Genomic DNA, 23,456 nt, shown 5'->3' on the forward strand with positions numbered 1-23,456 from the left:
AAGGAGTCAAACAAACATCCGCGCACCTCTTCATCCTCTTTTCCTCTTCGCCTGTCATCTTCTTGCTCGCTCTCACTTTGTTTCTCCGCATCTTCTTCTTCCTCCTTGTCTTCTCGTTTTCTCCTTTCATCTGTCGCTCGTTTTTCCTCCCCAGCGCTAAAAGACCGGGACAGGGAGCGGGAGCATTCGGGCCTTGCCTCATTACAGGCCCTGGATGGCCACCCAGGATTTCATAGCACCCCAGGCATGACCATTAGTTTGTGGGGATCAAGCACTCAGCCGCCTGCCGCCCATACCACCAGCTACACCTCAAGCTACAGCTTCCGTCACAACAACAGCTCAGGGTGAGTATCTCTTAACTTTTTCCTTATTTCTGTCTTTCTTTGTTTCCTTTTTTAAAAAAAAGATTGCTCCTGAATGACAGGAGTCCTTTTTACCTGGAGTTCAAAAACCACAAGAAAAATTAGCTACAGTATATTTCACTTAAATCTATAATTTTGTAGATGTTTACAGGACCTGCTGTATGTTAATGCTGGATATTTTTAGATTCTTTGATGCTGAAATAGTATTTTCTCTGTGCCATCGGATGTGTATTTATAGTTGACATATCAAGGCAAGCTGTCTTTTATAATATAACAGCCTTATGTCTGAGTCTAGACGGCTCTCAGAACTGGACTACTTTCTGCTGCATCTCTAAGAAAATATGTAACGAGATGGGAAGGCAGTGGGAGCGTGAGAGAGAGTCAGAGGCATTAAGTTGTTGGAAGTTGTAAACAAGAGCAGAAGACAGGGAGTCGTAAAAGTGCAACAATAAGTAGGGAAGAAGGAAAGGAAAATGTAGCTGCCTGGGTTTCTTTTTTTGGGCTTAATTTATGTCATTGTCACTGTGGACCTGTAAATGTACATGTTGGCTTATAAATACATTTTAGGTTACTGCAGACTAGGGTGATTAAATTAGTCTGTGTCAGCATGTATGCCACCTTGGACTTGTGGTTGTCGTCCCTCAGATCCCTCCCTGGGGACATGGATGAGACAGATGCTCTCCGCTCCAAACGCTGCAACGAAGACGCCATTTCCCTCGCTCCCTCCACCACCGAGTCCATCATCGTTGAAGGTGAGTTCACTCACTGAGGAGGGGATCGAACTTTGATTTTGAAAGTCCCACTTTTCGCACTCGGTTGTAATCGCACACTCGGTTGCAGTTAAAGCTTGTCTTCAGGGAGTTTTCTTAAATCCAGAGAGGAGGGTGTGAGGAGTGTATTCTGTGGAGTCAGGGTTGACCTCACCCTGTCTCATTAAGTTGTAGTGTGTGGGAGAGGAAGACAGGCTAACTGCGCACTAGCTTACTAAATACAAACTGCACCATCTTTTTTGTTTTAAGGTTTATTGTTTATCAGGAACACACTTATCATGGAAGAGCTACTGCACCCGTAGTACTCACTTAGGAGCTTGTGGATTATTATTTGCGTTACCCTATATTGCTCAAGAAACTGTAGAACTTCTAAAAAACATTATAATTTGACAATGTCTAAATGACCACTAATAAAAACATCTTGTACGTCCTTTTAACATTTGAGGTGCTGAACTGAAAAAATACTTGGCCTCTATGAGATCTTAACTTTTACAGTTCATTTAGCTGTCATACTTAATAATTGGGCTGATAGTCCCATAATTTGGTTTGTAAAGCCTTTTATATTATTTAACAATGAAAGTAAGGAGAAATTGTGATATTGGATAAAGATAATATAGATCATATTGCCTTGTCACTATCTCCATTCATCATTTTCAGCCCTGCCAAAAAGACGAGACATTACATCAGCAGTGAACAATTCTTAAACTTGGATGCTTCACAGTTAGTAATTGGAGACCTTTTTATAAGAGAATCAGCTCTTGAATATCATTGTTCATTTATGAATGCTACAAAATGTAGAGAATTAAAGTCATCAATAATGAGGACTTGAGTTACTTTTGTCCTTTTAGAGGAAACAAGATCCATTAATTTCGGTCATCAAACATTTTGAGGGAGTTTGAGAGTTGTGACAAGAAGGAGCTGTACAATCCAGACTGTATTCTTCCAGGGCTGCTGTTTCTCTCTCTCCTTCGTCTTCTCTCCCCTCAAAATGATTTCAGTGAAGACACTGACCTAAACACGGACCCCCTACTGGGGAGCCAACCTTTTCAGTATTAAAGTACTGTAATGTGTCATGGTTTTTGATGCCTCTGTTCCTCTCCTCAGATGCTCACTTTACAGCAGTGCGGGCTGATCTGGAGTCTGATGCCCAGGACCTGGAGGTAGAGTCATGGAGTTTGGCGGTTGACCAGCAGTATATTAAGAAGCACTCTAAAGAAACAGTGAAGCGACAGGATGTGATTTATGGTAAGTGGGATGACCTAAGGACTCAAGTAGCTCATTGATTGGATAGTTTTGGTGATCTGTCATCCTGGCTCATACACACAATGGCAGGAAAAAAAACAACAAAAAAAGAGGTTATTGGCATACATTTTACTTTTAAATGCAAACTCCACAGATTTAGCATCGCATTACTATAACAATGTTATTGTATTGTCTTTTTTTGTTCCACATAAAACCTGGTGCCTATATTTCCCACAATGCAACTCAACCACTGACCGCTCAGTCGGAGATTCCTTGTCCTTAAATTTTAGGACTATTTTGCAAGGAACTATGTTGTGAAAAAAATATATGAGTAAAATAGGTTAAGGAAGGTTTGGATGGCATAAAGCACCCGTTGTGAGCCAGTCCATATCATTGCAATGCGTTATACATGTATGTGTTTTACATGGCAGAACATTAACATGTGACTTCATGTCTTTGTACAGAGCTCATGCAGACAGAGATGCACCATGTGCGAACACTGAAGATAATGCTGCGTGTGTATGTCCAAGAGTTGAAGGAGAACCTCCAGATGGACTCTGGCAGGCTGGACTGTCTGTTCCCCCGTTTGGAAAACCTCCTCGAGCTTCACACACTTTTCCTGTCTCGTCTCAAAGAGAGGCAGCGAGAAAACTTTGTTTCGCCCAATGACAGGAACTACACTATCAACAGAGTGGCAGACATTCTGATCGCACAGGTAGGGAGGAGATGCGTAGAACTTACATTCATACAAACACGCAGCACTGATTTCTTGATTTTCAACACATAAAAGAGTGAAACATGCACATCAAGATGCACAACAATATATGTAAATAGCATAATACATGTGCCATAGTGCAGTGTAGGCCAGCACACAAACACAGACTGCAAAAATAGAACGGTTGTCTTTGTTCTCCAGTTCTCAGGGGAGGTAGGAGAAAGGATGAAGGACAGTTATGGAGATTTCTGCAGTCACCACACGGAGGCTGTCGGCTATTACAAAGAACAGCTGCACAACAACAAAAAATTCCAAAACATCATACGGGTAAGACGCCTCCTGGTTTTTGATATCAGATTTAATCCACAGTACATGAGTGTATAAGGTTATATTAAATGCCCTTTTTCTTCTCAGAAAATCAACAACCTCTCCATTGTGCGGAGGTTAGGAGTGACCGAGTGTATTCTGTTGGTGACGCAGCGCATCACCAAGTACCCAGTACTAGTGGAGCGCATTCTGCACAACACTGAAGGTCCAGTATTTCACATGCGTGCTTACTGCTAAATAAATCACTATTGAGGAGAGTAAAACCATATATTTAGTGAGGAATATTGTCACGCATTTTTGTTACATTTTTCTGTATCCATCACGTATTTTTTATTTTTTTTTCTGTCTCTAGCGGGTACAGAGGAGCATGAGGATCTGACTCGGGCACTGGGTCTGATTAAAGACACCATCGTTCAGGTTGACATGCTGGTTAATCTCCACGAGAAGAACTCTCGACTCCGGGACATACACAACAAGATGGAGCCAAAGGCACTGGGGAAGATCAAAGATGGCCGAGTGTTTCGCAGGGAGGACTTGGCGCAGGGCAGGAGACTTTTGCTGCATGAGGGCACAGTCAACTGGAAAGCTGCTTCTGGCAGACTCAAAGGTATCATATGTCATGATGAAAAAAAAATAAAAATCCTTTTCTGATCTACTATCTAGGTGTACATACATATGTATTTATGTTATTCTGGTCCTTTTTGAAGAGTTTTGAATGAATTAACATTAAAAAAGATACCCATACATCTGAAATTTTGTCCTTCCAGATATTCTTGCGGTGCTTCTGTCAGATGTGTTGCTCTTGCTACAAGAGAAGGATCAGAGATATGTATTTGCTACAGTGGTGAGTGATTTATCCATTCAGTCAGCATGACACCATCTAACAAACACAATGTGCGTATCAAAGGCAAAACTTTGAGTAATGTGCAGAGAGAAGTAAGCAGAATTTAATCATTGATACTCTGTAAATGTCATGAATCAAATTGTATTACCTTGAAGTACCAGTAACAGAAAAGCATACCCTTTCGTCTCTTTCCCTTTTCTTATTGTTCTCCACTCAGGATAACAAGCTGTCAGTGATCTCCCTTCAGAAGCTGATTGTCAGGGAAGTGGCCCATGAGGAGAAAGCCATGTTTCTTATCTGCGCCTCCTCCAATGAGCCAGAGATGTACGAGATCCACACCACCTCCAAGGAGGAGCGAAACTCTTGGATGACACACATACGGCAAGCTGTTGAGAGGTAGCTGTATTTACACAGAGTAGAAATACATGACCGTTTGTTACTATTATTTACATTCTGTGAAGATGTTTTGAACAAAACATGAGGAAGATTTTGGTACAATGTGAAGGAACCTTACTGAGTTTGCTTTCTGTCTGTGATGTCTTTGGTCCTGTCCCCTCTTAGCTGTCCTCATACAGAAGAGAGGCTGTTCAGCGAGGAGGAAGAGGCCCGAGCTTTCAGGTTCAAAGAATTTCAAGGTAACTATAGATCAAGTAAGAAATGACTTGCATAAAGAAGCCCCCCCGGGAAATCATATAGTTGATGTGGTAGGCCACAAGGGGGTGCTCATGCATTATATTAACTTTCAAATTGTTAGAAGTTGACTTAACTTTTTCTCTAAATCTCATCTCAGTAGATTGAAACTGATTTAGGACAGCAAAAGCTGTTTAAAACACCCAAGGATATTTGGGTGTGGTAAAGCGTTGTTCTATAGATGCAGGAGTGAGCATGTGACAACACCTGCATCCCCATCCTTTTGTTTTAAGGATTTAACTCCTCTGCTGTTCTATTTCCCGTTTCTCTCTGTAGAACGGCTGAGCCAGAAGGATGCGGTGGTCGTCCAGGCTCTCACTGAGAAGCTGCAGCTGTTTGCAGACATGGCAGAGTCTGTAACAGGTCTAGAGGACGCAGCTTCACGTTCCAGACTTCTGCTTCGAGGAGACGCCTCAGACCTCCAGCAGGGGGAGGCCCTGCTCAAAGGAGCTATCACTGAGGGTAGGACAATGCTGCACAATATGTATATCTGCTTTAGATAAAGAGGTGGGAATTTTGTCAATTTCATATCCATGGGCTGCTCGCTGCAGCTCTGTAATAAATCAGCAGGTATTAGCATTGTTGAGTTTGCAACCATTCCCCCTAAACATCTCCCTCTGTCCAGCTTTCCAACCTTAATTTGCTATCTCTCTCTCTCTTCAGTGGAGAACCTGCAGAACCTGCTGCAGTCTGGAGTGAGGGAGGAGGCTCCGACCTCTCGGCTGGAGGAGGGGAGCGGTTCTGGGGTTCTGCCCAGGCGAGCGGATACCTTCGGGGGCTATGACAGCAGCCCCACCATCCTCAGTAAGAGTGAGTCCAGCACAATCCATGCCCTGAGGAAGTCTACCAGCTAATGGATTTGCAATTGTATTTCAGTGGCTTTTATGCCATTTAATAAACCATGAATTGTAAACCCATTTCATTTCTTGAATTGGTTTTATTGGTTGAATTTATGTGTATGGTTTTACATGTGTATATGTGTTGTTTGTGAGTGTCAATATTTCTGTTTCTGTTTGGTTTAATTACTTGTGTGTGTTTGTCACTGTGTCCCTGTGTGTGTGTGTGTGTGTGTGTGTGTGTGTGTGTGTGTCGGTGTGTGTGTGTGTGTGTGTGTGTGTCGGTGTTGGTGTGTCTGTGCCAGATGGCAGTGTGAAGAAGAAGTTTTCTGGCGAGACCAGAAACAGAGATAGAAGCCAGAGAGCCAGCTCTGACCCTCAGCTCAAAGACCTTTGTGGCAGCCACACCCTGGAGCAGACGGTAGGCACTCAACACGCACACAGACAAACAGTACATCTCAGGATGAGTCACAGTGTTATTTCCTGTAAATAGTAGTGACCAGACCAAGTCATCTGGAAAGTTTCCATGTCCTGATGTTTACTGTAACCCTGCTCTCGCAGGTCACTTCATTTGTTTATAAATAGATAAAGCCTTGACAAAACAGGAACAAGGACGATCAGCAACGACATGTTGCTGTCAGTGAGCCGTGTGTGAGAAACAAAGCCAGATTTACTCTCTGTCACAGGATCAGTTGTAATTATGTCTGAAAAATGAATTAATTCTATTTTTTATGTCTAACCTATTCTATACCGTCTTTCTTTGTTTTGCTCTGAGACAGAAAATTCTCCTTGTTGAATAACTGATGAATATTTGATGAATAATTCATATCTTTTGCTGCTCAGCTCTCATATCAAGGTTGTAGAAACAGGTTTTTAAACATTATTTGACATGGAGAATAGTTTTAGTTTTACCATCATGGCTAATAACAGCCGCTCAATAGCATTTCTTTAGTATTTTAGTGTGTAGGATGTACAGGAATAGAAAAAAAACAAGAACATGTGCATAGTGTCTGTTTTTTTTGTACACGAAATATAGCTTTTGAAAAATACAATAATTCCATTTTAAAAACACATATGACCACAGCAAATGTTTTTACAGTATCTATTTTTTGTTTCGTATGTAGTGCTGTATATAGTACTGTGTACAGTACTCGTAGTGTTTGTGATGTGTCGTATGACCTGCTGTGTGTTGTTGCTCAGGTTGATGAGAGCTGCTGCCCTCCTGCCAGATGGAACCGCATCTGGTCCAACTCCTTCCCCGAGGCTGAGGTAAACTCTCCTTCTCTGATCTGTCACCTTGTGCTTCACACTCTGCTGGATTACATATTCATAACCATGCCTTCTGAACTGAAAAGATGTACCCATGAGAAGCTTGCACATTATAAATGCTGTGTTTTGGTGAATCTCGTAGTTATTTGGTTTTGATAAGCTTGCTTGTGTCTCTCTTCTAGTTTTTTGACAGAGTGCTGATGCTCTCCCAAAGGCTCTACAGTCTGCAGGTAATACTGTCCCCTCCACTGTTAATGATGTTAATAAGTGCAGTCAGTGATAGAAATAAGTTGAAACATATGGTATACTGTATATATATGTTTGCGGATAGTTTGGCTTTCTTAAACTTGATAACTTAAAGGTGTTGAATTTGTAATAGAGTATAAACATTGTCTTGGTTCTCTAATGACCTTATTGTGTTATTCTTCTCCCGTCTCTGTCGTCAGGCCATCATTTCACAGCAGGACAGTCACATTGAGCTGCAGCGGGCCTCGTTGACAGAGCGGGCCTCCCTTCCCGGCCGCCACAGAGGGAACGTGCTCCTGGAGCAGGAGAAACAGCGGACTCTGGCTCTGCAGAGAGAGGAGCTGGCCAGCTTCCACAAGCTGCAGTCTCAGCACCGGCAGGAGCAGCAGCGCTGGGAGAGGGAGCGGGAGAGGCACCGGCAACAGGTCGAGGCCAACGAGGCCAGGCTCCGACAAAGGGAGGAGGAGTGCAGACGGCTGGAGGTGAAGTGCTCTGTCCTACCTTAGGAAAAGATATGTGTGAGAGGCTGAACTTCAAGACCTCGCAGCTCTGCTTTATTTTTTAATTTACAGTGTCATTGTTCTCTGTTGAGTTTCAAAAAAAGGAATAAACTGTTCATATAGCGCTCTAGTGTGCTTCCAGTTGCTCAGAAAAAAAATTAAGTTTCCTTTCAAGTTAATGTATGTTATGTGTGTACATTACATACACGTTAGTAAAAAAAAAAAAATAATAATTATAATTACAGTATCAATATTTTGATATTGATACTCCGGACAAACTGCAACATTACTTGTTCTATTGATGCAGGAGCATCTGGCAGAAGAGAGGAAGGAGCTGGAGAGTCAGAGGGAGACGTACCAGCAGGACCTGGAGAGGCTGAGAGAGTCCACCAGGTCCGTGGAGAAAGAAAAGGAACGTCTGGAACACCAGAAGAAGATCAAGAGGAAGACTATTGAGGTGGGAAACCTGCTGTGGAGATGATGGCTTGAATACAGAAATATCACAGAGTGCCTATACTAACCATACAATACATGACTCGCAAGCTAGCTATTGCTAGCAGAGATAATATTTGATTTATTCAAAATGATGTACATCATGTGGATCCTCGCAGCCACACAGACATGGAAACTATAAAAGAAGCTGTAGCTAACAAACTTGTCAAATTTGTTCCGTTTGCTATGCTGTGATTTCACACAATATAAAGTCAGTGGGACTTAATTGCGCTCTGTCTCTATAATTTGTTACATTAAAAAAAAACATGCTTTTAAAAAAACATGACATTATAAATTGGAGGTGATAAAAGACGATGCTACTGCACCTTTAAGTTGTGTGTATGAAAGTTGAAATTGAGGATATGGGTGAGGTGCTGGGTGACGGTGAGGTGAGGAGGTAGTACCAGGAGCTATGGTGCTGGTGACGATGAATCACAGGATAAAGAACAAGAAGGGGCTTTCCCATCTCTCTCTTGTTTCCTTTTTTTCTGTTGCCGTTTCCTTGCATCTCGTATTTTCCTTCCATTCCATCCCCTGGGCATGAATCCAGTATCCACCCATTCAAGGTACTCAAGCATCTGAAACACTGATGGGCTAAATATATGAATGAAAGAAAGTTTAGTTCTTGAGTTCAGGTGCCCTTGCTGGTATAAAAGAAACACTGGTTTCAGCTCCCACCACCTGATTCACAGATGGATGAATGATAAACACACATACGAATGAACACATCTCGACCCAGGAATCCACCTACGCAGGGAGCAGTCTTTCTCTTCACCTCTCTCTACCTCTCTCCTCCACAATGCGGGCCATTGTTTGTGAGTTTCATGGGAGAGAAGCTTTGAGAAAGATCCGCTGACTGTAATTTCATGCCCGGTGCTAAAAGATCCATCAAGGAGCTGCAGTAATGATACTTAATATCAGCCTTTAGTCTTTTCAAAGGCCTGCATCAACATCACAGTTTAGCTGATTACGAGTAACTGTAGCATGGGAAGTTTTATCTTGATACAATCTTCATTTTCTCATCAAAAATGCAGACCAACAATGTTAGTTCTGCTGTACTTAAATCAGCTGTCTTTTATTTATTTATTTATATATATATATATTATTATTATTATTATATATATATATATATATATATATATAATATAATATAATATTATTAATAATATTATATTAATATTATATTAATAATATTATAATATATAATATATAATATATATATATATATATATATATATATATATATATATATATATTATAATATACATGTGAAAAACGGGAGAGTGGTTTTGTTTAAATTTGAAAAAATGTTCATATTTTTTTCATATTGCAATATTGTGATATTATTTTCAGTCAAAATAGCCCATCATCATATCGTAAACCTTACCCACAGAGTTCTTCTTCATCGTGAACAGTTTCCTCATCAGTATATGTTCTGGAATCTAGATGAGTCTGTTGAGTCTCGGAGCTGGTGCACATGATTGTCCTGTATGATGTACACTAGTAACCGATGGCTGATTTTGTAATTTCCTATTAAATTGGTGGGTTGATATTTTGAAACAAGCTATCTAGATATGGAGAGGAGCATGATTGTTGGTGACGGCTCCACTTCCTGAGTCACACATATGCTTCTGTCATCAGGTGGAGGCCATGCAAAACACACCCAATGATGGGATTGTTCACTCTGACTAATGCGCCAATTTAAGACAGCTGAAAGCTTTCAGCTGGATGAGTCACTGTGTTCTTCTGCTCCTCTTCTTCTACAGACTAACTGTACAAACTGGATTGCTTTTGTTGGACCAATCACCAGAAGAGATGTACTGATAGACAAACGTACTGTTTTTCTGATTGATGCTGTCTCCGGTGATGTCACTAGTCCCTCTCTGCTGTCTGACATTCCTACCTGGTTAAAGCCTGACAGTTATCTGTGATTGGCCAGTGCCTTTTCATCCTGCATACCAAGCTGAGTAACTGACAGATGAACCAATGCCAGCCGTTCAAGCCCTGACTTGTCCCCCCCAAAAAAACAGCTACAGTGTTTGTTTTTTTTGCAACTGTGCATTCCGTTGTTTTAGTGTTATTCATCTACTGTAGTGTTACATCCTCAGACATCTGGCTGCCCATCAACCATCCAAAGGATTTAACTCAAGTCGTACACATACACGACCAGCTGACATGAGTTATTGCATTTATCATCTCATTACTGGCTGCACAAGGCAGGCCTTTGACTGTGAGTTGTACCTAGAACACTTCACAGTAACTCCTGGAAAACTGCAGCTGCTGGCTGAATTGACCTAATGTGCTGTGGTGAGTAATGCAGGGACCCTGGTAATTACAGAGGCCTTCACAGAAACAGTCATAGTAAGTAAGATTGTTGCGTGGTTTGTTTGTTTGTTACATGGACTGCAAGATAAGACCCGAAACAGCAGATCTAGCCCCTATCAGCACTCAACACCCCATTAAGTCATGCCCATAATATTTGATTTAGACAAGCTAAGTAGTGTGTTTTGTTGACATGCAGATGTATGGGTTGCCTTTCTATACTGTTGGCCGTGTTATGGGAATTTCTTGGCTGCGGTTATGGGAGATTTGGAAGTGGTTTGTTCCCCCTCTGCGTCAAACACATCAAACAGTCTTTTCATCAGCTGTGACCTCAGGATCTGTTCCAGGCTTCGGGCCAGCCTGATATCAACAGACATTTAATCACCAACACCCAACATTAAGACGCATCAGCAAACCAGGAGAGCTATGATTAGACCTCATAAAAAAAGTAGACGTGTGTGTGTGTGTGTGTGTGTGTGTGTGTGTGTGTGTGTGTGTGTGTGTGTGTGTGTGTTTCGTAACATAAACAAGTGTTTGTGCAAGGATGGTGCTAGTTGCGGCATGTCCTGGCTTCAGAGGAACTTCTCTTTCATGTGTTATCACATGTGATCACACTTGGCCCCTTGATAAGAAAGGCTTTTGGATCTGCTCCAATCGAGTCTAGTGTCTGACTGCTTTAGTCCTGTGAATTCAAAGTCATAAAGTGTGTTCATAATCAAGGATAGACATGGAGTTGGCTATTTGACTGTGAGTCAGGAAAAGAACAAGATCAAGACAGACCTGCACAATACAGCGAGAGTCAATGGAAAAAAAATCCCCTTTTGATGTAAGGAAATTTAATAGAAACTGGGATTATGACTAAGTTCAGAGGTTCAGTTCCCAGCCTGTTGGGGAGGTCTTTATGGGGAAACGCATCTATGAATAACTGGTGCAACTTTTTAGAGATGCCTTCAGGCAAAGCCCTCAATTTTACAACCGCCCCTTTCTCCTGCTTTTTGCTCAAGAGCAGAAAACTTGCTATCTGGCGTGAATAACTACATGAACATGACAGAGGGCATTGCTAACATCATGGGAAGATTGGCAAAGCTCAAAAGAAACTTTAAAAGGTTGGTGGTAAATCGGTGACCCGTATCTGAGTTATCTCTTCCTCTGTTTGGCCTCCGGCTGATTTACGATGCTGTTGAGTGTGTTCCTGTGGTCTGAAAAGCCCCTGAAGAGTAACACTTACACATCAACACCCTTACCATGTACACACACACACACACCTCTAGATGCCTGTGACTCACTTCTTCTATAACCAGTTAGTAGCGGTTGCTTTGAGAGGCTAAGATAGAATACAAGCTTGAGGGAAGATATTTTTTCTTTACGCCATCTGCCAACTATCCTCACCTGTTGCCACACACTGTATGCAGAACTATTCTGTACTGTCCTTAAGCTGAAATATTGTCAAATAACTCAGAGTTAATTTGCTCTGTGAGAGAAAACAGTAGTTGCATATAGAATAAGTTGCTCATGTCTGTGCATCTTGTTTGTGGGTAATGCGATGTAATAATTACTTTTATTATTGGATGAGTCTGCACACCATCGATCAATCGTTTGCTTTATAAATCATCAGAGAATTGCTCTAATGTGATGTCCCAGAAGTCATTGTATAAATTGCTGAGTCATTGCTCATCACAAAACTTCATACAGAACAGTATTTACTCAGCTTGCATGCATTGTATGAATTACTTGGACACAATTTGATTTGGAATTGGACCAATTTAAGGCAACAGTGTTTGCTAATCCCATTAATTACCACCGATCAGAGCGGCACATATACAAATACTCAAGTCAATACACACGTTACTGTGCCACACATCATCGAATCCAGGTGAGATTCAATAGCCGGTATCTTCTTTCCACCGCTGACACATGTTGTGCAGTGTGATATGGGAATATCCAGGCAGTTTTCAGGATGAGAGAAACAAGGCTGTATAATTAGCTAGTCCAAGTCTGTCATTAACAGAAGCCTCTGGAAGGCAGCCAGTGCTAATTGTTTATGTGCTGTCAGTCAGGGCTTTTTGAGCTCTGTAGCTTTCGCACAGTTTACTGCCCTGGAAACCTGCTGTTTGTGCCGCTTTGAGCCGATCACCTTGTTCTGGGAACAATGCAACATCTGTGTGCCAAGATGAGTGAGTGCTGAGTGAGGGCAAATGATGGAGGGAAAGGAAGAAAGGGTGCTTTAGGGAAGGAGGTATGGAGACTTTCCCACTGCAGGGCCCCTCTCGGCCTCGGGTCCCGTCATGCTCTGCTGTTACAACTGGAGGAAGCTACAGTGTCCTCACACACAGTCACAGTCACACGAGTCTGCCTTTCATGCCTTGTAAAACACTGTCATCATGCGTTCCCCCTATCCACAGGAAGTATTCGGCATCATCATCAATCATGTAGCATGTGTGCTGCATACCAAACAGAACGGTTACAGACGTTTGCCAGACTTTAGGTTAAATACACTGCAGTACAGTTAAAACTGGTGTTACACTGATGATGTAGGTCCATTGTATCATCAGCTCTGTGGTGTTGGTTTGCTTATTATTTAAAGCGACTACGAGGAACGATAGAAACTGTAGTGTTTCGAGCACAAGAGTCCCTTTTAGAAAACCTCTCATTTTAGAAAACTTTTACTTTAGTTACTTGTAATGCATCATCCATATCTGATTCCTTATAATGAATTGATATGTATTTGTATTCATCCTCTTGTTTTAATGGACACTTTTCCATGTTTTAAGAGGCTTTTAAAAAGCTCTTTTCAGATTGGAACTGGCCTGCAGTTACAGTATAGGTCATGGACAAACGTTTTTCATCTTTTCTTTTAATCTTCTAATAACTCTTAGCTAAAATCATGATTGAAATAACATGGTCTGCTTGGATGTTGAACAGCTAAAAATGTACTGATTGTTACTTTTGTCTTTAATGTGTGATGAATATCCTTTAGCAACACAATGGGTCACAATGTTGTAGACGATCTTTAAACCGTCCAACTGTAACAACACTGTGAAGAGATTCTTATTATAGTCCATGTTATGCAACACATGTGGAATTACTAACACAAACAAACACTACACCACTGTATTGTTGCAGGAACCCTCCTGGTTAGTCTCATTGAACGCAGGTTGGAGGATGATGTTGACTCCATCTCTAGATCATATTTCCCTCAATGCAGTGATGAAGTGGACAATGCAGTCAGTGTCTTTCATCCACTGATGTCATGAGAGTCATTTTCTTGTTACCCTGCTTGTCTAACAGCAGAGCCTGTTTTGTTCCTGTTTTGTTAGACACGCCTTTATGTGGACAGGGACTATTAAGGGTTTATGTTTCTCATTTTGTGTGTGTGTGTGTGTGTGTGTGTGTGTGTGTGTGTGTGTGTGTGTGTGTGTGTGTGTGTGTGTGTGTGTGTGTGTGTGTGTGTATTGTCCTTGAGTCTCTTGGAACACATCAAAAGCCTTTTACCAAACTGTGTGCTCAGCAGAAACCGTTGCATGTGTTTCTGATTCCCTCTGTAGCCCATGAATACGCTGCTACTCAGCAGATTGTGTTTCTGTAATGACAGTGTCGCATAGACGATTTATAGTTTGCATCTGCTTTTTATGCGTCTTCTGTAAGAAGTTGTCTTAAGTTTTTTTTTTTTTTTTTTTTTCTCCAGACATATACTCTCATACATAACTAACAACAGGATGCATACACGCGTACGCACACATACAACGTGCAAACTTGACGTTCCACAACTCCTGATTCCAAACTGAATCTGACCACAAATATGAATATTACAGTGCAAAGTCGGGAAGCCGTTCCTGCTGAACTTGAATACTGATTTTGAAGTCTTATGTGATGATGTTTGCTACAGTTGGAGAAGGCTTTAGTCCCCTCTCAGCAAATAACGTAATGTCTTCTCCTCCAGGTGGCTCCTTTGTCCGGCAGTCTGAACGGGGAGCTCCTCATGTCCTCGGGCCTCAACACCTTCACCAGTGTCTCCGACCTGCCCCCCCCTCAGAAGCCCCTGGTGCGGGCCAGCCTCTCTGTCGCACCAGCCGACTATCCGGAGCGCCCTGAACTGATGTTGCGACGGGAGGCGAGCTCTTCCACCCTGACGCAGAAGACGGAGGTGCCGCTTCATCTCTTCAGCACCACCAACCAGCAGCACAAACTGTTGGGGGTGCAGCAGCAGATCCCCACCAAGCTGGCCGCCTTCAGCAGTGGCAAAGGCAAAGGAGGCAAGATTGGCAAAGCCTCACATCGCACTGACAGCACCGGTAAGGAATTAGACCTCAGACACCGAGTTCCACAGGACGTGCTGCAACCAGCACCGTGCTTCCACATTGCTTTGGGTTACATTTGTGTTCCTTTCCATCTCCATGTATAAACATCTCCTGATAAGAATCAATAGTAACAGAAGTGCACACACGTCTTTACTTTGATTCTGATTCATAAACCGTAATATACATAATCATAGGTGTGCACATTTTTTATTTTTGATTAATCTACTGTTTATTTTTTTAATTAATTGTTACAGTCTATACAAAATCCACTACAGTTCCCTACAGCTTAAGAGTGACCTGATCAGCGTATTTTTTTGACAGTCCAAAACTCAATAATATTCAATTTAAAACAATATAGGAAAGAAAAATCAACAATAATCACAGTTGACAAGCTGGAATCATTAAATGTAATTTTTGCTGGAAATAGGACAGAAATGTTTTATAGATTATTAGAATAGAATGGTTGATTGATTAATTGACTAGTTTTTACTTGCATTTGTGTGCATGTATGGCATTCTTCTAACTGATATTCTAATGGAAGCATGACTCAGTATCACCCTGTAATCTCCCAAAAACTGTGAATGAATCGTTTTTTTTAGAGTAAACGTGCAGAGGAAGATGCTATTCTCCTTACAAAGGGAGAGAGTGGAGTGCATGACTTTTCTGTTACACTTACAGCGCATCAGTTGCCAACTCATTACAACAAGTATCATAAATATACACTCTTTTACAAAATATGTTTGAGTGTTGCATTGAGGTTTTCTCCTCTCTTACTCTTGCAGGTGATGTATAACCGTGCAGTATTTTCTCTTTTAAAAAGGATTTTTTTCTCACTCACTCTTCGTCGATATTCAAGCCATCTGTGCCTGACACGAGCTTGACGTGATCAGCATGATTTAAGTGGCTCATTAGGATCACATTAGCTGTCCAAATTGGGTCAGCCATCTCATTTATCAAATAGTGACCTAAGAGAGGCTAGGCTTTAGTTTACCAATGCAATTTAATTTTACAATTAAATCACCCTCCTCCTCTCCTGCTCTCTCCCTCCCTCCTCATCCTAGCCTCAGTGGATATGAAGCAGATGCTGCCGCTGAAGCTGTCCGCCCGAGATGACAACGCCCTGAAGGCCAAGCGGTCCATCAGCCCCCACCAGCAGCTCCCGCTGTCAACACCTCCTCAGCCTCTTCCCCTGCATCATCACGCAGGTACCTTTTTTTTTTTTTTTTATTTTTTTTTTTTATTAAATACACACAAACTCACAAGTGCACACACACTTCCTCCTTTGCTCTGTCAAGGCAAACCCAAACACAATCTCCTCTCGTCTGTCTTTGCCAACTGCATTATTAAACTCGGTTCTCACAGACACAAACATGAGACACACACATTCTCCACCTGGGCAAACCGGACCCCACCCGATCACGTTCCTGTCTATAGCTTGTATTCATGCACAGCCTCACCCTGTGTAAACACCTATCAATTTCACATGCCTCTCTGGGATGAATGACGGGCTGTACTGCTGACACAGACATTTTAACACTTTAATCCTGTGCCCTCACAATTACCATTGACAAAGAAACACTGGCAGGATTTCAGGTGATAGATTTCAGTTAGGCTGTGTAAGCCCAGCTTTAATAAACAGGTACAAAGGATTAATCTGTCGGCCCTAATGTTATTTTTGGAGTAATCCCATGTTCTCTAATAGCCTTCCTTGTTTGTCTGTGACAGATCAACTCAGTCCGCCAGACAATGCTGGGCCAGACACCCAGTCCACCTCCTCCATCAGCACCTCCCACCCTCAAAGTCTTCAGAAGCCTCCCATGCCCCCTGCACAGTCCCATCCTCAGCCCTCCATGCAGCCTCCCACCATCCCTCCCCACTCACAGACCACCGGCTCCCTCCAGTTCCAGTCCCATGTGCAGCCGCAGGGCCTCAGTTCGAACGCCCAGGTACATGTTCACGGGCTCACCCACAGCCACAGCATGCCGCCATCTTACAAGACCGCCGCAGAAGACCTCAACAAGGAGGATGTCATCTTCTTCTAAAGTCCCCTCAGATCAACTGCTGATCGCAAAAAAAAGAAGAATTATAGGATAGTTGCTTCCATGTGTCCCATTCTAAGGAGCCACTTGCATGCGATAGTAAGATCTTGATGGTGTGAGAGCACTGTACAGGTGTGGTGTTATAGCGGGTTTATGAAGTAAGATGGTTTAAATACCTGTACAAAGCTGCAGCAATCCATAACAGAAAGCAGAGCCCTTGTTAGCACTTCAGTGGCTCATGAAGAAAGAAAAATGTTATTCAAGAAGTTTTTCTTTTCTATTTTAACATTGTTACCCCATCTTTGTTTTAAAGATGCCTCAGTTTTTGTTTTTTTTTATTGAAATTTAGTTTAATTTCTTAACTCAAGAGGACAACAAGTATGAGGAGGAAAAATCTGGCAAAACAAAGGCTTCTTGTAACATGTATGAAAAAGGTTTAAATGAAGTTAAGCCAATCCAAAGACATTAGCCGCGAGAGCAGAAGGGGATTTGACTGAAAGAAGCAATGTAAAAAAACAAAAACAACGGTCGGGTAATTTTTCAGGACACTGCAGTCAGCCTGTTTAGTGAAGCATGAAAAAGTGAAGGGTGCAGAGATGACGCCCGGGCCTGAACCACCTGCTTCTACTGAACCCGGAACCACAAGAAATGATTCAACAGGAACTCCGAAATGACCCAACTCCTAGTACAGGAACACTTTCTGCTCGGTGTTTCATTTGCACAGTGTAAATACTCCATCCCAGACTAATGAATGAACTTTTATGGACTAAATGTGTATTGTTTCGGTGTCAAAATTGTGATGGTTCATTTAATTTTGTCCTCCTTGTTCTTCTTAACCATGCTTATTACGGATGGCCTGAACTGTGGAATACACTGCTCGTGTTGTGACTGGTTGTGAAACCTGAAGCTAACTTTTAGTTTTTTCCAGGCTGTTGTTTAATAATGCTTAATTTCAATTAAGGGAGATTTCAGCTTGTGGCAAATTCAGTTTTTCCAACTCGTGCAGTCTGAGACAAAGTCAGGGATGTCTTTAATATGTCTGTTCAATTTGATTTTATGTGAGATTAGTCTACTTTAGGTCTTTTCTTGCATTTCTTAAAAGTGTCTCTTCTCAAAAATACAGAGGTTGGTCATGATCCTTGCATTTTATTTTATAATAATTCTAAACGTTTCATACAGTTGCAATTTTTGTTTCTGCCACCATGGCTGTGAGCTCTAACAGCAGTGGGTTAGCTGATTGATAAAAGATCACTTCTAACACGTGACATGTCAATTTGAAAAACCATAGCTTTCCTGTACAATTCATTACATTCCATGCTGCAATTTGTTTTTACTTTTTAACTGCTTCGGGAGAGAAAAGAGAAAATTTGGATCTTTGGACTTTCGAAAGAACAAAAGTAATGATCACAACAATTTGATACAGAGTTGAAATGCATTGGAACATTTTAATCTGAAAAGCGGCATTGTGAGCGGGTGCAGTGGTCCTGCAGCAAAAATGATATATTTCTGTATAAACAGATAATCACTTTGAAACCAGAGCATACACAATGAATCAAATGGCGTGTTGAAGTTCCCCGATATTCTGTTTATTGTGGCACAACCCAACTATAGCATTGAGTTTTTCATTATCAGGATATGAGCTCATCTGATACACTTGTAGAAGTCATTGTATTTGTGTACACCATCTCTTAAGCACAGCAACAAGGTGCATGTGAACATACTTGGTGGTCCTAACTCAACATCGATTTACAGGCCCCCTCCCCCAGAGCTTTCAACCATATCCCATGGTCTTCATCAGCAAAGTTAAGGCGATGCTTAACTTCCAGGCCAACATGGGCAAGAAGTCCTAAAAGTGCTGTTGATGAAATCATAGCAGCTGCTGGTCAAGTGAGCAAACTCCATCTGCTAATGAAGACCATGGGATTTAGTTGAAAGCATCAGAAAGAGCCATTAAGTGGAGATTGAGATGGGACGGATTTGTCAAATTAATATTTTCAAGGTTAAGAATGACCTTTTTAAATTCACCTTTATTTCAGACGCATGGGTCCATGACTTTCCAAAACATTCCTTTGTCTGTCTAAACTAGAATATGTCTTTATGATTTTGCGCTAGGCGATCCAGTAGAATAAAAGCTTCTGAGTTATTTACAACCGTAAACAGCTAAGAATATACAGCCTAGATGTGCAAACTGAAGCACAAAACCTTTATTTCAGTTACACTGTTTTATATCTCTGTCTTCTGAAGGTGGCCAGAAACAATTGAAGCAATTTAAAGTGTATATATTCGGCCCTCATTTTTAATGAAAAGTTCATGTTATTGACAAATCATGTTTTTGAAAGCTTGTGTCTCTGGACTCCATTTTGCTGAATTGACAGTACATTTGTCAGGATGGGTTTCTTTTAGCAGAGCCGATATATCTTTTGAGATGTATGTGAAAATGTCAGTTTTAATATAAACTCTGAGGTCTCATTGACGGTGTGTTTTATTGATTGCTGATGACATTTCATTAGCTGGGTCTTAAATCTCTGTGGCTGGTAGAAAAGCGGTACTGTGACCGGGTGCAGTGGTCCTGCAGCAAAAACCACTGTCGACCTGTCTTTACCTTTTCCCCACAGAAGAAATATGGAGATGTCCATGTGATTGTCTTTCTCTGTAGATACTTGAGAACCCTTTAAATCATGAAGTAGTTGACACAATAATGTGTTTTGTGTCTCTGGAGGGAAACATGTCAGAAGAGCTCTTGGTCTTTGTCCAGTTAAGCTCGTCTCTGAAGCTGTGAGTTTGAGCTGAGTGTTTATGTATATTATGTATATTGTTGTACATACTTAATGTGATATCTTCCGCACCGGCTTCCTTATACACATTCTTGTAGTAGGAACAGAGATATTTGACGTGCATCATGATGCAAAAGTCAGCCAAAATTCTGTTTCTGCATATGTGTATATACACTTAGAATTCACGCACACGGGTGTGTATGTATAACACGGTATGCCCTGCTTGGATAGACTTGTGGCAGTTTAAAGAAACCACAATCGGCCATTGCTGTTGAACGAAGGCATATTTAATCTCCTGATGTTTGTTGATGTTGTAGCATTGATGCTGAGGTGCACTGTGTGTTGTCTTTCTCCAGCAATTCATGAGTGATGTTTCACCAATATAATGTAGAAGTGGTGAAAACGAAATCATCGGCTTGTTTCATTTGGTTAAACCAAAGACGCATTCGGCTGGGTTCCTGTCTGTGCTCTTATATGAAGGATAAATGACACTGTGCTGTTGTGTGGTCATCCTCAAAGTGTTATTACTTATTAAACATCCTCCAGGGAGTGTCCGCAACAAGTGTGTTTACAGTACACTGTAGGCCAGCTCATATTCTGCTTCAGGTGTAATTTTTGGGTTTGCTGTTTGTTTATCTTTTCTATCCTCTCGTCCTGATCTGAAATATCTCTGTATAGATAATCACTTTGAAACCAGAGCATACACAAACAATGACTCAAATGGCGTGTTGAAGTTCCCCGATATTCTGTTTATAGTGGCACAACCCAACTATAGCATCTGAGTTTTTCATTATCAGGATATGAGCTCATCTGACACACTTGTAGAAGTCATTGTATTTGTGTACGCCATCTCTTAAGCACAGCAACAAGGTGCATGTGAACATACTTGGTGGTTCTCGTTGGATGGAGCCCTATAAAAACATAAATATTGTCCCAGACTTTGACACACAGGTCTCAACTCAACCTTCATTTACAAGCTTTTTGCCAGAGCTTTCAACCAGATGACACAGTCTTCTTCAGGAAAGTTAAGGCGATGCTTAACTTCCAGGCCAACATGGACAAGAAGTCCTTAAAGTGCTCTTGATGAAATCATAGCAGCTGCTGGTCAAATGAGCAAAATCCATCTGCTAATGAAGACCATGGGATTTGGTTGAAAGCTCTGGAAAGAGCAAGTGGAGATTGAGATGGGACGGTATTGTCAAAGTAATTTTTCATGCTTAAGAATGACCTTTCAGGCTTGACTTATCAAGACATCTGTCTGTCCATTTTCCTGTATTTCCATGTGTCTCCTTTAAGTGAGTGAGAGATGTCAGGCAGCAGGAGCACTGGTGTGAAACCTCAACAGAAGAGGTGGATGCTGCCCTGTTGGTGCCGCTGTTTGGATCAACTCCAGTCTTAAATGTTCTTTCGCTGTACTGAAATGCTTAACCTCTGCTCCGTTTTAAAACTTTGAAGCCAGTCAGTCACATCACTGTGTGTGTGTGTGTGTGTGTGTGTGTGTGTGTGTGTTTGTGTTTGTGTTTGTGTGCGCGCGCTCTCTCTCCACCAGAAACACAGCGGAAACATTTCTAACCGACTTGTTTCCAGTCGTGTTTTTAAAAAAAAAAAATTATTAATATACACACACACTCATAGGCGCATTTTGGACTTGTAATGTGTAAATAATCATGAACATATTGTATTTCCTCAGCCAATTTTACACTAGTCACTTTGGATAGTAGCATACTTGAAGGGGAAAATGAATGTTTATAATGCTTATTATTATTATTGTCTGTGAACTTTTATTTACCAAGAGCTGTCTAATGACGTTTGTAGCACACAGCAGAACTGATTTTTGTACCGTTTTATTTTATTCACTGCGAGACGTTAGAACGACCTGTGGACACAAACTGCTGCCTTAGAGAGAGTTTAGTAATAAAAAAAAGTCTTGAAATGATTTTTGTATTTGCTGTCTTTTTTTAAATCCCAGCCAACAAACACTAATTGTTTCGTTTGCTGCATATGTGGATCATTGCTATTTAGGCGAAAGTCAAGCATGCAATGATTCCTATTCAAGTAAATTTGTATTTACAGGGATTTGCTCTTCTCCACTGCCCCAACAACTACCACATGTAAAGTATAATTCTGCCTCAATATTTACTTTTCTATTCGCTGCTTGTCAAAATAATCCTGACCACCCAATTAGATAGCACCTCAACCATTCCTCCGCGTCTAGGAGGTGCAGTAACAGTGTTATTGACCCTGTGAGGAGACGACCTAATAACAGTCTATTCCCAGACAAAGCTCTATTTCAGGTGCTGTGGTTGTGGCTGTTCAATCCCTCTGTAGACCTTGCTAAGAGCGGGGCTGTCGGTTCCTGTGTTATTGTCATTCTGGCTGGGAAGACGCTACAGTACTGGCCTGTTTTTATTGTCTGCTGTCATTAGTGGCTTTCCTCTGTCTCCTCTCAACAATTATTTTTCCAGGCTGCTTCCCCTGTGGAGGGAAGCTGCATTTTACTCCCGTCTTTGTTTCTGTCTCGTTCCTTCCACTGCTCTGCTCTTTTCATGTCTCCCCGTCTCTTCCCCTCTCATCCAACGTTTCCAATCCTTCTCAACTCAAGCGTCTCACAGCTCATAGGCATTTTATGTAATGCAGTTTGCAGGAAGTCAGGAGTCTTGGCTGTTGTTGTTCTGTGTCAGAGGCACTTTTCACCGCAAAGTTAAACAAATAGACGCTCCACAGAGACAGACGTGCAGACGAACCTCCTTGCAGGCTCATAAAACGCTGAGACAAATCTTGGTTTGATAGACTCTGTGTCAGCAGTTGGTTTGTATTTGTTTTTGCTCTTCCGTTAACAGCTTCTCTGCACTTTCCAATGCAGATTGGAATGAGCTGTTTAAAGAGTTCAGCCTGGCTACTGAGCAACACAACAGTTAAAATTCAGGGGTTCCCAAAATCAAGCAATATCCACTTGCAACCCTGGTCACTGGTTGCATATGTGTCATCATTTGAGAGGTTTCCCTTTGTCTTATGTGAGTAATCATAAGATGTCTGATTATTATAATTATACCTCTGATAATGTGAACCTGGTGGCGGTGGTAAAGAAAAAGTCAGAAGATCACGAAAGTCAGTGAGTTTCACCTTCTGGTAACCATGAATGTCCGTCTACAATTTTAATGGCAATCCATCCAGTTGTTGGTCAGATAATTCAGTCAGGACCAATGTGGTGGAACTGACAGACATTGCTAACAGAGCAAACATTAGGGAAATGTATAAAAACATTATTTCTGCTTTGCATTCCCGTTTATTGTTTGCAACCCCTCAGATTTATCTCACGACCCTCTGTGGGGGTCAGGACCCGCAGTTTGGGAACCACTGTAACCTGCAATGTTTATGAACCAGATTACACCCTTCTCAACTTCCTGCTTGCTATTTTTTAACTGATGCTATGAAGGAATGTGCTTTATGGCTGCTTATCTGAGTATTGTTTCATCGCTCCTGGCTGACACAAAGATCCTTTTGTTGAAAAGACACAAAGCAGACTCTATCGCTCCTCTTCACTAACACCCAAGGTGATTTCAGGAAGATAGTCGGCAGGAAAACATGTCTCTCAGCCAAGGCTGCTTCAAATTCTGCTTACATAACCTCCTTGGCAGGCCAGGGTACGTTCTGAAAAAGAGATGTTTGAACAAATAAGTTAAAAGATAAGGTTTGAATTATTCAGGTTGTAGCTGTTATCAGTGATAGA

General features: G+C 41.5%; 1 protein-coding gene across 1 annotated transcript in view; it reads left to right on the plus strand.

Moving 5' to 3' along the window:
- arhgef18b (rho/rac guanine nucleotide exchange factor (GEF) 18b) overlaps positions 1-21,662 on the plus strand; it is a 41,225-nt gene extending 19,563 nt beyond the window's left edge. Inside the window, exons 13-32 of the mRNA XM_068707367.1 lie at positions 155-344; positions 1,008-1,114; positions 2,237-2,377; positions 2,839-3,089; positions 3,291-3,416; positions 3,504-3,621; positions 3,769-4,023; positions 4,184-4,260; positions 4,478-4,656; positions 4,822-4,895; positions 5,227-5,412; positions 5,614-5,760; positions 6,092-6,207; positions 6,987-7,055; positions 7,238-7,285; positions 7,502-7,783; positions 8,109-8,258; positions 14,556-14,907; positions 15,975-16,118; positions 16,639-21,662. Coding sequence (XP_068563468.1) covers positions 155-344; positions 1,008-1,114; positions 2,237-2,377; positions 2,839-3,089; positions 3,291-3,416; positions 3,504-3,621; positions 3,769-4,023; positions 4,184-4,260; positions 4,478-4,656; positions 4,822-4,895; positions 5,227-5,412; positions 5,614-5,760; positions 6,092-6,207; positions 6,987-7,055; positions 7,238-7,285; positions 7,502-7,783; positions 8,109-8,258; positions 14,556-14,907; positions 15,975-16,118; positions 16,639-16,955 — 3,329 coding nt within the window. The 3' untranslated portion in view covers positions 16,956-21,662. The remainder of the gene's footprint in view (positions 1-154; positions 345-1,007; positions 1,115-2,236; positions 2,378-2,838; positions 3,090-3,290; positions 3,417-3,503; positions 3,622-3,768; positions 4,024-4,183; positions 4,261-4,477; positions 4,657-4,821; positions 4,896-5,226; positions 5,413-5,613; positions 5,761-6,091; positions 6,208-6,986; positions 7,056-7,237; positions 7,286-7,501; positions 7,784-8,108; positions 8,259-14,555; positions 14,908-15,974; positions 16,119-16,638) is intronic.
- Positions 21,663-23,456: the final 1,794 nt, after the last annotated feature.

Source organism: Cebidichthys violaceus, unplaced genomic scaffold (genome assembly GCF_023349555.1).
Source record: "Cebidichthys violaceus isolate CVI_PGR_0920_01 unplaced genomic scaffold, fCebVio1.0.p SCAF_13, whole genome shotgun sequence".
Classification (NCBI taxonomy): domain Eukaryota; kingdom Metazoa; phylum Chordata; class Actinopteri; order Perciformes; family Stichaeidae; genus Cebidichthys; species Cebidichthys violaceus.